Source organism: Alternaria viburni (assembly GCF_023758015.1).
Source record: "Alternaria viburni strain BMP 2772 chromosome Unknown scaffold_23, whole genome shotgun sequence".
Lineage (NCBI taxonomy): Eukaryota > Fungi > Ascomycota > Dothideomycetes > Pleosporales > Pleosporaceae > Alternaria > Alternaria viburni.
Window position 1 is genome coordinate 388,568 of NW_026055792.1, and position 13,016 is coordinate 401,583.

At 53.3% G+C, this 13,016-nt stretch overlaps 5 protein-coding genes across 5 annotated transcripts; 1 reads left to right on the top strand and 4 right to left on the bottom strand.

Moving 5' to 3' along the window:
- Positions 1-426: 426 nt before the first annotated feature.
- J4E79_009134 (uncharacterized protein) lies at positions 427-2,328 on the bottom strand (the record flags this gene model as incomplete). Its single annotated transcript, XM_049357985.1, has 2 exons — positions 427-2,058; positions 2,107-2,328. 2 exons carry the CDS (start codon positions 2,326-2,328, stop codon positions 427-429), a joined length of 1,854 nt encoding a protein of 617 aa, XP_049207584.1.
- Positions 2,329-4,474: 2,146 nt separating this feature from the next.
- J4E79_009135 (uncharacterized protein) lies at positions 4,475-4,758 on the bottom strand (the record flags this gene model as incomplete). The annotated part of the gene is given in 2 exon segments (XM_049357986.1): positions 4,475-4,501; positions 4,519-4,758. The coding sequence occupies 2 exon segments, from the start codon at positions 4,756-4,758 to the stop codon at positions 4,475-4,477; spliced, it is 267 nt and encodes an 88-aa protein (XP_049207585.1).
- A 1,091-nt stretch (positions 4,759-5,849) lies between these two features.
- J4E79_009136 (uncharacterized protein) lies at positions 5,850-6,935 on the bottom strand (the record flags this gene model as incomplete). Its single annotated transcript, XM_049357987.1, has 3 exons — positions 5,850-6,650; positions 6,703-6,800; positions 6,857-6,935. The coding sequence occupies 3 exons, from the start codon at positions 6,933-6,935 to the stop codon at positions 5,850-5,852; spliced, it is 978 nt and encodes a 325-aa protein (XP_049207586.1).
- A 637-nt stretch (positions 6,936-7,572) lies between these two features.
- J4E79_009137 (uncharacterized protein) lies at positions 7,573-9,500 on the bottom strand (the record flags this gene model as incomplete). Its single annotated transcript, XM_049357988.1, has 4 exons — positions 7,573-8,322; positions 8,372-9,117; positions 9,193-9,288; positions 9,350-9,500. 4 exons carry the CDS (start codon positions 9,498-9,500, stop codon positions 7,573-7,575), a joined length of 1,743 nt encoding a protein of 580 aa, XP_049207587.1.
- Positions 9,501-12,400: 2,900 nt separating this feature from the next.
- J4E79_009138 (uncharacterized protein) lies at positions 12,401-12,944 on the top strand (the record flags this gene model as incomplete). Its single annotated transcript, XM_049357989.1, has 2 exons — positions 12,401-12,478; positions 12,525-12,944. 2 exons carry the CDS (start codon positions 12,401-12,403, stop codon positions 12,942-12,944), a joined length of 498 nt encoding a protein of 165 aa, XP_049207588.1.
- Positions 12,945-13,016: the final 72 nt, after the last annotated feature.

Sequence of the window (13,016 nt, forward strand, 5' to 3'; positions counted from 1 at the left end):
TTGAAGATGGGTTAGAAAGGAAAGGATAGAAACGATCATCACACCAACGCAGACACGTTTATTTTGATTATTGTATTTTTCTTTCTTTGAAGCCCGGTAGCAATAGCTACGCGAGCATTAACGTTATGCGACAGTAACATCGGTACGTTATGTGAGCGCCCCTAGGGACAGCGTCACTCTCTATAAGCCCAGCAAATCGATACATCTCATATACGTCGACGTGCGTAAAAAGACGAAACCAAGAAAGCGCCATGATGCAGACCTACCACAGCTGCTCCATAGGAAGTCAAGCTGGTGGTCAATACATCGAACGCCAAAGATCGAAACAAAAAGCAAACGGCCCAGACCCAACGTTATATACATCAGCGACTCAAAGAGTCAAGCGAAAGGGGGGTGAGGGAGGAAGGAGGAAAAGGATACATGGGCTCAAGGACCCATGTACGCGTCGAACTGGAAATTACTCATGTCGGTCGGGACAGGGAGGTTGGGGTCGAAGAAGGTGGTGTTGTCAAACACCATGGGCTCATTTGCATGCATGTTCATACCGTAGTCCATGTATTGATTTGGGTCAATAGGGACCTGGTCCATCATGGGTACTTGCATGGGCATGGCCATGGGAAGCGGCTGTTGCGACGGAGGGTAGGCGGCAGCAGGAATAGCAGTGTTGTCGACTTCGTACGCAGAAGTGTCGAAGGTGTTGTCGATCTGTTCAGACGCGTCGTTGTCGGAAGCGCTTTCGGGCGACTGGGGGGTGGGCTTGTTGTCGACCTCCACCTCTTTGATCCAGTTTTGCTTGAGATACTCCATGGGCGGGTGGTCTCCGCCACCGATACCTCCACGCTTCTCGTCGTTCTTGCCCTTCCTGCCCCTCTTGCGGGGATGGAAGTGCGCACGGCGAAGGTGAGCGGCGGCGTTGTAGTACGCACCGTACACCTTCTTGTTACGGCAGTGCTTACAGTTGGCGAGGAACTTCTTGTCGGCTGAAGAGTCGACGCAGATGTAGCCCTTCCTGCGAGAGGCATGGGCGCGAGCAATGTGACGATCAAGCTCATGTGTGCCACGGAACCCATCGGGTCGCTCGTTGCAAAAGTTACACTTGATCTTTGGGTGTTGAGGACGCACGTACGGTGTCTTTGACAGGACACCGACAGTCTTAGAGGACCCATCCTCGGACCTTATCCTTGTCATCTGAGCATTGGATGACGCAGACTCGGTCGCATCATTGTTGTCGATTGCCTTCGGGGCAATCTTGCGAGACGCAGCTTGCGCGTTGATCTCGCGTTCGCGTTGCGATTGACGAGAGTTGGTCGATGAAGGTGCAGAGACCTCGCTCGAGTAACCCTCGCTTGATGAAGCTGAAGTCGACCTCCGCATATCCTCCGCCAGGCACGACTGATCGTTGTCGGAAGACGCAAGTGCATGCGCACTTGCAGGAACAGATGAAGAAAGGAAAGCTTCACTGGAGGAGCCAGTGAAGTTGAGAAAATGAGAACCATCAGCGGACTCGCTGATGGGCTTTGATGCGACGTTAAAGGAATAAGGAAATGACCCATCCTCTGGGAGGATGGGCATACATGAAGAATTTGACTGATTACGCGACATGGAAATGTTATCAAAAAACAGAGGGTTGTAACTACCCTGACGACTCATGTTACTAGATTGAGTAACAGGCGTCATCAGAGCGGTTGACGGTGTGCTGGGCGAAGAGACGTCCGAAGACGAACTCCACTGCAAGCTGGGGGTCAGTTGCAACTGTTGTGAATGCTGGGGGGTGGGGAGGGAAGATGAGTTGTCTGGCTGGATGCAGCTGCTGACGTAGTCGCCAACACTGTACTCAGCAATGCTGTTGTAAGCAGTCTCTGGCATCGACTGGAGAGTCGGCTGTCTTCGCATGGAAGTGTCAGAGTAGAGCGTGTAGTCGGTGTTGGACTCTTGGGACATTGAAGGCCAGTCAGAGTAGGTCGTGTTTGAGCGGTGTAGGTTGTCGGTCATGGCCGAGTCTGAGCGGTTCATGACGGGAGCAGAACGAGTCCGGTCCATTGATTCGAAGCCGGTTGTCTAGTGGGTGTTAGATCAGGGACGAGAAGACCAAAAATGTGTCCATACTGGGAGCTGGGTCATATTTGACGTGTTGAAGGCCATTGACCGTGGGACCTGGTGGGCCATGGAGGGTTGCGACGGTTGGCAGGCAGCCTGGAACCACGCGCGGTTTAGCTCCTCCTCTGAGAGGTGTGCGTTGCTCATGCAGAAGTCGTGCTTGGCTTGTTCGAGGAAGGCGACGTAGGTATTACTACTACTACTGCTACTACTCGCAAGAGTCGAGGCCATGACGTCTGAGGGGTGGTGGGATGGGATGGTAAGAATAGTGGTAGCGGTGTAAGAAGCAAGCTGGGCGAAACGAAGATCAGCAACAACGGCCAAAGAAGGGCTTGTCTGTGCAGGAAAATCTTACGGTGGTGGTAGATGGTGGTGGTGAAGAAGGAAGCAAATAGGGTAATGTCAGAATTGCGAGGCGATGAATAAGTGAGAATGCGGGTTGCGAAGGGGAAGATGTGCTTTTAGCACCACCTGGGTGCATGGGGGACGAGCGATGCGCTGGCTCGTGTCAGAGAGCGTCTGACGAATGCGGCCCGCGCTGAGCGGTGGACGAAGGGCCAAGGTGAGCTCAGAAGGGCTATCCTCGCCGGCGATCGATGCCATCCGTCTGACGTTTCATTGGACATAAAGGGGCGGACGCAATTTTCATTCGCTGCCTCACTTTTGGCACACGGAAGCCAACACCGTGGCCCTGGCCACTCGATCCTGGGGACTCCCCAGTGCTACCCTATCGTGAACCCACACTCGGTGAGGGACCACCAGGTTTCATGCGTCCATTCGCATTTGGCAAACTGTGCTGTCAGTGGCAGAGGCGTCACCCACACGTTTTTCCTCTGGCGCCGCGCCAATGTCCGTCTTATTCCCAAAGCGTCTACCGCACGGCTGAATCGCCAGCCATCAGTCGTCATCGCCCATGGGTACGCGAAATGCGGAAACGGCGGATCGCCATCAATTTTCTTCCTCGCGTTAGACATGTCAGCAGAAGAAGAGTCCAGGCTCAATGATCGTCTCCCATACTGGCAACCGCCAGCCCATGTGTCGTGAACTACCCGTTCAGGATGGCACCTCATCGCGATCACACCTTGGCAAAGCATCACCCCAGGTACCCAGGTACCCCGGCCTGAATCGTGGTACGCGGCTCATCTCCCTAAGGTTTGATTGATCCAATCTACACTATTGCTATCTTGGTCATGAACTTTCCATCTGCTGTCCGCGGCCTGCAGGGGACTTGAGAAAGGCTGCGCCAGGAAGGCCTGGTGATAGCAGTCCTCGCAGCCTGCTCCGCTTACGTTTTTCTGGTGGGTGCATAGAAACCACAGATGACGCGGACGAGAACGAGGACTTCAACCCGGGAGGACCTTGTGTGACACGGGGACCCATTGGCCCTACCTCCCTCACGCTTGATACGCTTGCCTTGCGGGCGACAAAGTCCTCCATTTCTTCATCCATGGCGTCGCTCATCTTTAGACTTTGTCGTAGCCAATACTGGTCAAAGGTGGCTTCAGTAACCTTTGCGACCACACCAAACTCCTCGAAAAAGATTACTATACTATCCAGCCCTGCGGAATCCGATGTTCGCCTTCCTGGCGAGTCTAGTTTGGGGTCAAACGTAAATGGGTCAAGCGTTGCGACAGAATCTCTGCGAAGCTTAGCTGGATGCTCTGCCAGCATGATGGCCCCGGGTAGATAAACTCTCCGCCGTTCAGCCGCGTCAACATCTCCACGTTGGTGTTTGCGCTTTAGCGTATGGTGGGCTTCTACGTTTGGCCGTGCGGAGGAGGGCGAGTGGGTTGTATGAGCAACAGGTCTGACAGACCGGACTGACTTCCGACCCCACGAGCGAGATGAGCGTGGACTACCTGAGGTTTCACTTGTCCCAAGCCGCTCTGGTGGTGTTGCGTAACATTCTCGTGGTGTTTCTAGCATCGAGCTGGGCGAGGTAGGCAATCTCTTCGACTCAAAGTCCGCCAGAGCAGTGTTCAGAGTGTTTAGCGTTCCAAGCTGCTTGTGTTTCACAGTCTCCTGCCCTCGTGATTTCTCGGGAAAGAAGCCGAGAGCACGCGTCGTACGATGAGGTGTCGCCTCGTTATCCTGGCATGATGGTGGTTTCGGCAATGCCTTGCGTGGTCCCAATCGCCCGTCCCTGGAGACCTTCTTGGTGTCCAAACAGTTCGCAACCCCCTCATCCGACTTCGGCCGCCGTCTCCTTATTGTGTTCGAGTAGCTCAACCTTACACTGATCGCTCGCCGTGGCTCCAGGGGTGGTGTAGCCTGTGCTTCAAAGCCACCGGGAGGTGCTGTCTGGGACTTCTTCTTCAACCGTGGCCGATCTATCATGCTCTCATCGTTGGCCCAGCTTTCTCTCCATTTTCTCTCCTCATATCTGAGCGTCGGTGACGTTACTCTGATTGTTGGTCTTACTGGCGACTCTAATTGCGTCGGCGAAGGAGGTGATCTCGGCGGGTTTCGTAGTTGTAGAGCGGCTTCGTTGCCTTCTTCTGCCGCTTCGTCTTCGGATGAATAAGAGGAGGGTGAGAACATCAAATCCCAGAGCCCGTCGTACATGCCTATGCTGATGTCGCTCGTAGGGCGGCCTGCGAAGTTTGCAGACGGCAGCATCTCGACGGGCATGTCATAGTAATCCTCTGCAGAGTGTGCCATGTTGCAACAATGATGATTAGAAGTGCAGAAGTGAACCAACAGATGCACATACATACACCTCGATGACGATAGCGTTGCTTAAAGGCTCCCTTTGTCTACACATGGCTGCACTGATCCTGCTGTTGCACAGACAGAGGCGGGAATGCATTCCGATATTTTGGAGGACAAAGAAAGGCATCCGTTTGGGGCGAAGCGCGTACATACACCTAGACAGGAAGTTCTCTATCCGCCAACATCAAGTCCGTAGCCCCGAACCTGATCAAAGCTGCTTACATTGGGGGTAGATTCCCGGGCTATAATCCTCTTTCAGCCCGAAATCGCCCCTTGCATATGCGCAGTCGCCGAGCCTCATCAGCACAACCACCAACGCGATCCTCAATGGCCGGAACATTTTCCACATGCACGCCGTCTATTTTCAGATGCCCTGCATATGCATGCGCTCATGGCATCTTCCTTGAACCGTGTGACGTTTCTTGAGGTACCGTTTGTTCCAGGTGTGCTACGTTTGCTGTAGTGTCCAGCCTTGAGTGGACATTCACGATACTGGGGAATTGCGAATAACTACGTTGCCTAGGAAGCCTGCTTGTACGTTGGGTTCTAGAGATCTTGTTCTGTACCTAGGTTGAGTACAATACGTTCGTCTAGGTAGTTGTGTACATTCTCGCGTACAGTTTTGTTTCATTAGAGTAAAAAACTGTACATACGTGATAGGACATAATTCTGCCATACTCTTTTGTCAATTCCTCTTATCGAAGTCCGAGTTACTTGACACAATGTGCAGTATCCGAAGACTCCTTCAAACCGCGGGAGTCTGGCTCAGCGATTTTGGGCCCGCGCACAGCATATGTGAACATGAATTGGTAAATGGCCTGATCATTGACAACACTTAGCAAATCGTATGAGGATCAAGCGGCCTCATATACTCGGACAGTAGACCGCTATGTCGCTCAAAGGCACGAAAAAAAGGCGGCCGAAAAGAGGATTTTGTACATATCATTACATTTATTTATGTATTAACGCCAGTCTATGACACTAGGTGTGCTTTGCCATAGACACTTGCTGTTATCATCACTAAAAGAGTCCTCTCCTGCTCACAACATGGGAGTCTCCTCCCTCTCGCCGATGACGTTGAGGAAAGCAGTGTGGACATGGCCAGTCAAGTCACTGGCTTGCAGCGACCTGCCCATCTCCTTGAACGCCAGCTTCGAGCATTCCCTAGTGATGCATGATCCACCATACGCCGCAAGAGCAAGCGTCTCGCTCCTTGACATCTCAGTGCCAATGTCCCAGATCTTGTCGTGGTATGCTTTCCTGTACGCCAACAGGGTCGCCAGACTGCCGGTAAGAGTATCACCCTGGCCACCAGAGCGCTTCAGACCACCCTCGCCCTCAGATACGAGTGTGTGCGAACCGTTGGAGATGTAGTCCTTGGCGCCCTTCTGGATGATGGTCACACCACCGAATGCCTTTGACAGCTTGGCGCACAGCTCTGAGGGATCACCTTCATCAACATTTACGCCCTTAGCCTTGGCTAGCCTTGCGAACTCGACAACGTTGGGTGTGAGAATGCATTCAGTGCAGCCGTCCACGAGTTCCGGCCTTGTCTGAGCGAGGTAGAGACCGTCTGCGTCTAGCACAAATGGGATGCCCTGTTTCCTTGCCTCCTGGATGACCTGTGCGCAGGTTTCTTGCATGAGTTCATCGCGACCAAGACCAGGACCAATGACAATGACGTGGAGACGTGATAGCATGGCTACTACTTCCGAGGTGATGCTGTCTGCGCTCTCGGACTTGGCGAGGTTCTTCGATTGACGCATGTATGGGTGTACCATGAGGTTGGGAGAATATGTCTTGATTACCGCACCGGCGCCGGGTTCGCAAATTACATGGGACTGCAGCCAGGTGAGTACGTTGTCTGATATGGCTTGATCTGGATGTTCCTACCATGTCGCAACCTAGCTTTGCGGATGCCATAGCAGAAAAGTAAGGCGCACCAGTGTAGTCTTCACTGCCACCAATGACAGCTACACGACCCAATTGACCTGTTCAAATGCATTAGAATCCATGTTGGAGGCTAGTATCATAGATCATTCCTTACCTTTGTGAAAGCTCTCGAGCATGGGCGGTACCATGTTGTAGACCTTCTTGAGCAGGTCTTTTCTAGTTGCGCTGGCCATCTTTAAATATTGTTCGGGGTGTCGATTGATGTATTGAGTGTTTGTACGACAAAAAGTATCGAGTCTCGATTGTTGTTAATAGCTGCGAGGAGCTTTGCGCGGCTATGGTTTTGTTATGGAGCTCAACGCGCGAAGAGTACGTCATAATGATAGCGGGGCATCCATTGCTCCACGCGATGCGCGCGCCACACATTACCATGATACATGCGCGGAGAGAACAAAGATATGAAAAGTAGTCAATGTGATCACTGTCGGAAACAGCAGCGGCATATTCAAGAGGTAATTCCAAGTGTTATCGATTGCTAAGACAGTCTCTTACTCCGCTAAAGCTCACTAATCTCTGAGAACCTATGAAAGAAGACGCATGTCGCAAAAAATAAGCCCGCATCTTCTCATCGGACCGCAATAACCCTGCTTGTTCAGCACTATATGTATATACACCGGTGACCCTATCGTCCAAATACGAAAGCTGGTGCGCCAGCTGTAGAGATAGCCGAACGCGTTTTGTAAAGGCATGCTCATACCAACCATCGCAAGCCGTTGCGCTTCAGTGTTGCAGTCAGGTTACTGCAGAAAGACGACCGCAACCGAGCCGAAGACGCCAGTTCCTTGCTCATTGCTCATGAGCGCGCCGCGTTTAGGTGGACGCATCATCCGTTGCCGCAGCAGCAGTCTCAGGCTCAGCAGTCGCCTTCTCGACGCCTTCTGCGCTCTTTTCAGCCTCTTCTTGCGCTGCAGGCGCATCCTTGATGACCTCTTTGTCGGCTTCCGACATTTGCACATCGCCATCCTCGTCAGCGGTCTTGGTAACGGCGGCATCGGTATTAGCATCGTCCTTCTTATCTTCCTCTGTGGTCTTCTCAGCAGACGGCGCCTCGTCTTTGGCAGACTCAGACTTCTCCCGATCTTCGCTCTTGACGCCGTTGGCAGCAGCAGCCTCAGGCTCAGACGCCAGAGCAGGGGTCCACTTGGAGAGAAGATCACTGGAGCGCTGCTTGAAGTGGTACTCGTCCTCCATCGGAATAGTTTCAAGCTTCTGAATTGCCCTCAGTACCTTGTGCACCTTGGTCTTCCTTATGACATCGGCCTCCAGATCCTCGTGAGCCTCAAGCTGCTTCAGGTACTCGTCCATGCTCGTCATGTCCTCGTCTTTTGGTTTCTGGTCGCGCGAGAGGAAGCCCTTTTGCAAGCGATGACGGAGGTAAAGAACTTGCTTCTCGCGCTTCACTAGTCGCTCCTCTTCAGTCATAGGAGCCTCCTCTGGTGTTTCGGGCGCAGCTTCCTCACTCGCTTTCTTCTTAGACTTGGGCTCCTTCTTGGGTTTCGCGGCCGAGGCGGCCTTTGGTGTCTTGCCAGTCGTCAACTTGATCTTGGGAGTCTTTACAGCCTGTAAGCAAATTAGAGTGCGTAAATCGACGGGTATATGCGGCGCATACCTTCTCGTTCTCGCCATCGCTCTGATCATCCTTCTTGCGCTTCTTAGTGGCCTTCGCCTTCTTTGCAGGGGCAGCATCGTCGCCAGCTTCTCCCATCTCAACGTCTTCTGAGTCGTCAGGGGCTGTGCTTTTACGCTTGGCTGACTTCTCAGCCTTCTCCTTCTTCTTTTGCTCCTTCTGCTCCACGTCTTCTTGCATCGCAGATTCGTGGGCAGCCAGCATCTCCTTGAAGTGTGCCAGATCGTGACCCTCAGCCGCGATTTGATACGCTTCCCAGAGCTGCTTGTTCTTCTTGCCTTGGTTGCTGGACTCCACGTCCTTCTTCACCTCCTCGATGTCGAATGATAACAGCTCAGTGTTGACCTGCCATGCGAATTCGTTGGTGCCCAGGAACATGACCGGGTACCTCCGATCCTTAGCGTTTTTGCCGCCCTCGAGAAAGTCTTCGCGATATGTACCGTCAATGCGCTTAGCACTGACAGGACGTTTGCTAAGCAGCGACTCTGGGAGCATTTGTTCATCGCAAACAATGACTGGCCATGGCTGGTAACCCCGCATGGCGACCATGAACATGTCACCAGGCGAGACATTCAGACGCAGCTCAGGGGGCGGCTTCTTTCCCTTCTTGGCCGGTGTCTTCTTCTTGTGCTCGGGGACACCTGCGCCTGATTTGCGCTTGCCGTTGGCAGCCTTCTTCGGTGCTGGAGTGCCATTCATTGCTGGCGCGTCGGAGGCAGGGGCGGCATCTGAAATAATAGGTTAGTACGCGATTGTAATACGCTGGTAGCCCGAGGCTCGAAATCAAGCGTGGCTGGACTTACCTGCGTCGTCGCTGGCCGTGGTTGGCTCTGCCTGCGCGTCAGCAGTGACGTCTTCCTTCGCGGCATCGTCTTTTTGAGCAGCGTCGTCTTCGGGAACTAGTTCGCGATCGCGTTAGCTACTGCGCCCTGTAAATTTTACGAGCAGGCTATTGGTTACCTTCGGCGACACCTGAGGTGGCTATGACACCGTCCTCAGCCGGCTTGGCCTCAGCGACAGCAGGCTCTGCAACAGCGTCTGAAGAACGCGTCGGCAACTCAGCAGTGTTGGTGATGTCCGCAGACACGGGTGGGTTGGCCTCGTCCGCCATTGTGCGAGTCGAGCTCACGCTTGTACGATGTCGTGTCGACGCGTAAGGGAGGCGCAGATTCGCGAATTACCTCGTCGATGTGTCGGGCGCGATGGCAGTGTCGCGTGATTGATGGTCGACCGGGTAGATCGATGGTGCGCGGTGGGTGAGGTGGTTGGGTCGTATTGTGGTGGTGTGGGGAGGGCAAGAAAGAAGAGATCGGAGACGCAACTCTTGAACTTTCCAGCGACGCCAGGCGCAGCACGTGACGTTCTTCGGCCTGCACGCACCACACGAGCTATCGCGTTCGAAAAAGCGCGAGGTAATTGGGATTCGTTCGTTTAGGCACCGGTGAAGTTTTGGTAATGTTGCAGCAAGTGTGGCGTGTTTGCTGCGTCGTGGGAGGTTTCGCGCGATGCGATGACTTGGGTCCGTGCAGGAGTACAGCCCTGAGAGCAGCCGCGCCTCCGGCCAAGCAAACCCACTGTTCTGATACTTGTGCACGAAGCTTGCTGATGATGCGAAAGTGACGGTTTTTCCACGTCGGCGCAGCTCTTTTGATTATGCCTTTCTCGCTTTGTTGAGCTACGGTGAGCGGTCGATCGGCTGTGACTGAGAAGCCGCCACTGACGAGCTAGACGAATCCCTCGAGGTAAGAGCGCAGGCCGATGGCAGCGACACTTGTTGAGACCACCTTTCCCAGCTCTTTCTCGTTCTGTGAGGTCAGTGTGCTCGTCGCTAGAAGATGACGCTCGTGTTGCGACGATGGTGAGATATGAGCGGCTAAGTTGAGTGGCACCAAGTGAGAACGCTGAGCTGCGGGGTTTTGGACGTGCTCAGGGTAGGCTTGTCAGGGTATTTTGCATTTCGGTTACTACTAGAACATCGTCAGCTTAAGTATTGTTGAATTTAGATAAGACAAAGAAACACTCACCGTAGTCTAGCCTGCACTTCACCAAAATTCCGCATCTTACCATCGAGACAAAGCCAACGACCCTGCCAGCTCCATTGTCCCCTATGCCTTCGCAACCTATCTCCTGCGCGACAGCTCTAGCTGCGCAGTCAAAATTGGGTGTAGATGAATACATTACCTTGATTGGATAAGATGGCCAGGATTTGAGGTCGCATTCAAGTTGGCGTTAGGGAGTTTGGTACATCTGCCTTGATAAAGTACACCGCGACATCTCCAAGGCCTTTCAGAAAGACCTTGTAGTATGATAGATGGAATCAGTAAACCCCACTTCTAAGGACCGACCGTCATGCTGTGTCAGTCCCATGATGAGTGAAGCCTTGCTGTTCCTCGTATCTACTTCTAGGGCATCATGGACTCGTTAAACTGGCTGCGTACTTCGATACAGGTCGGTTCATACGACACTGTATCCCTGTACAGATCGCACAAGTTCCATCTCTTTACCGAATTCGTCAGACGTGTCTTTCTCGAGTGAGTGAAGGCGTAATAAAAATGAAGATGCCCTGCACAGAATTGGAAGGGTAAAAGCAGTGGGACTATGCGTATGATATGGAGGGAAAGTATGCATCTGAGAGGACCTGTAGCCAACTCAAATACGGGATAAGAGCGCAATCATGAACGTGCTAATGGCCAAAATCATGAGCCTCAGCAGCGGTATTCGAAACCACACTGCGGGACCTAGAAATGGCCATGCTCCCGTACTGTCTGGATCACCTCGTAGAACCCGGGGATGAACAAGGAATGCATATCTGTTACGTATGACGGATTTCCTAGAACAAGACACAGGGTCAGTAGTATCTTCAGTCAGAATTGAGAACGGTCCCTCCTAGGTGGAAGGCTTCCCCGGATTGTCATAGTCCGAGACGGGGGTGGCCCGCATCCGCGTGATTATCGATAAGCCTGCATCTGCCGTCTCTTGTGTAATACTCACGGCGGTAACACGGTTGTATATCGCTTCCAGGTGTAAACCCATATTTGGCCATTCGCTGGTGGTCCGATATCGTGCAAATGCTGTGAAGCAAGACGGCTTGCTTTTTATCGCCTAGAGTAATTCAGTCGCTGGCAGCATTCATTTCTTGGACATGCGCGAAGCAATGCTGAGAGACCCAATACGAGAATGTCCCCTGTTGTGGTATGCGATGATGATGACGATGGTTGTCGCGACCTCCGAACATAAAGCGTCCCGACATGAGGCCTCGTCAAAGCGGCTTTCGCAGAGCCAAGGCACGGGGGCCAGCACCAGGCCAGCGTCGAGGCCCCAGCCATGCGGTCTCCATATCCATCGATGCCTTCATCCGATGTGGTTACTAGTGCGATGTATGCGATTGTCGTTCGTCCGACCGGTTTACGTGGGCGATCGAGGGGCAGTGGTGCGCTGGTAGTGCCATCGTGTGGTCGTCGTGCGGTACATAAATATTAAGAGTACAGATCGGATATCCGAAATCTGCATACGAAGAATGCAAGACATGCACTTGCTCGCGATGTGAGGGCGTTGATGGTGTTCGAAGCGGGCGGCTCCCACGAGCGAGACCTGTGGTTGTCGCTAGTGGACCGCCCATCACGTGTACCTTTAAGCGCTGCAAAACCATGTGTGCCCTAAGTAGAGCCGCAGTCTGAAAGTCCAATCTGGTCACGAAGACCAAGCCGACACGTGAAGTATGTAGCATGGAAAGCGCATTAGTCGGGACGATCAGACAGCAGTGTCGAGGGTGCAATCAGGATACCTGCGGCCGTACCTGGGTAGGCTTACGCAGGTGCTTGCAGGCCGGCTAGAACGTCTGTCATACGTTCTGAAACACACAGGTACTGCAAAAGCCTTACCCGCTAGAGCCCGGTCCGCGCATGCTGCAATTACTAGCGCATGGCCATCGAGGACCCGGCGATCTGCACCCCTAGCTTTCCTCTGAAAGTTGCGTAACAAACATCCCCGCAATATCTTCCCACCAGAACAATGGCAGCTGAAGCGCCCACCGCCAACGGCACCTCTACCAGCGACTATCAAGCACTATGGGCGGACAAATACCGTGGTGTATGTATGCTCGATTACCCAGCATGCCAGGTCTAACGACCCGCAGGCCACCGTAGAAGACCTTGACCCCCCGCCTGCGCTGTCCATTCAGCCCTCGGACCCCATATCATGGGCGCTCATGTCCGGTCTTGAGCGCGACTACACACACCTCACAGTCATCTCGCAAACGAACCGCGCCCTACTCGGCTACATCAGCATCCCGCATCTCCAGCAACTCCTCAAAGAGGGTAAAGTCAAGGACAGCGACCCGGTTGAGGCTGCCATGCACAAGTTCCAACGTCGCGGCAGGAGATACAAGGTCATCACCACCGAGACGCCTCTGGAAGAGCTCGAGGAGTTCTTTGCCGGCGGGGTAGACGGAAGCGGGAAGCAGGAGTTTGCGGTAGTGACAGACGCGAGCAGGAAGTTCGTCCTGGGCGTGGCTACACGGGCGGATCTGGAGAATTTTGCGAAGAGGAGGGCATAAACTGGCTTGAGATGCTCAGTGATGGGCAATGGAATAACCTCACAGGATGCATTGGAAGGCGTTTATCTGGTA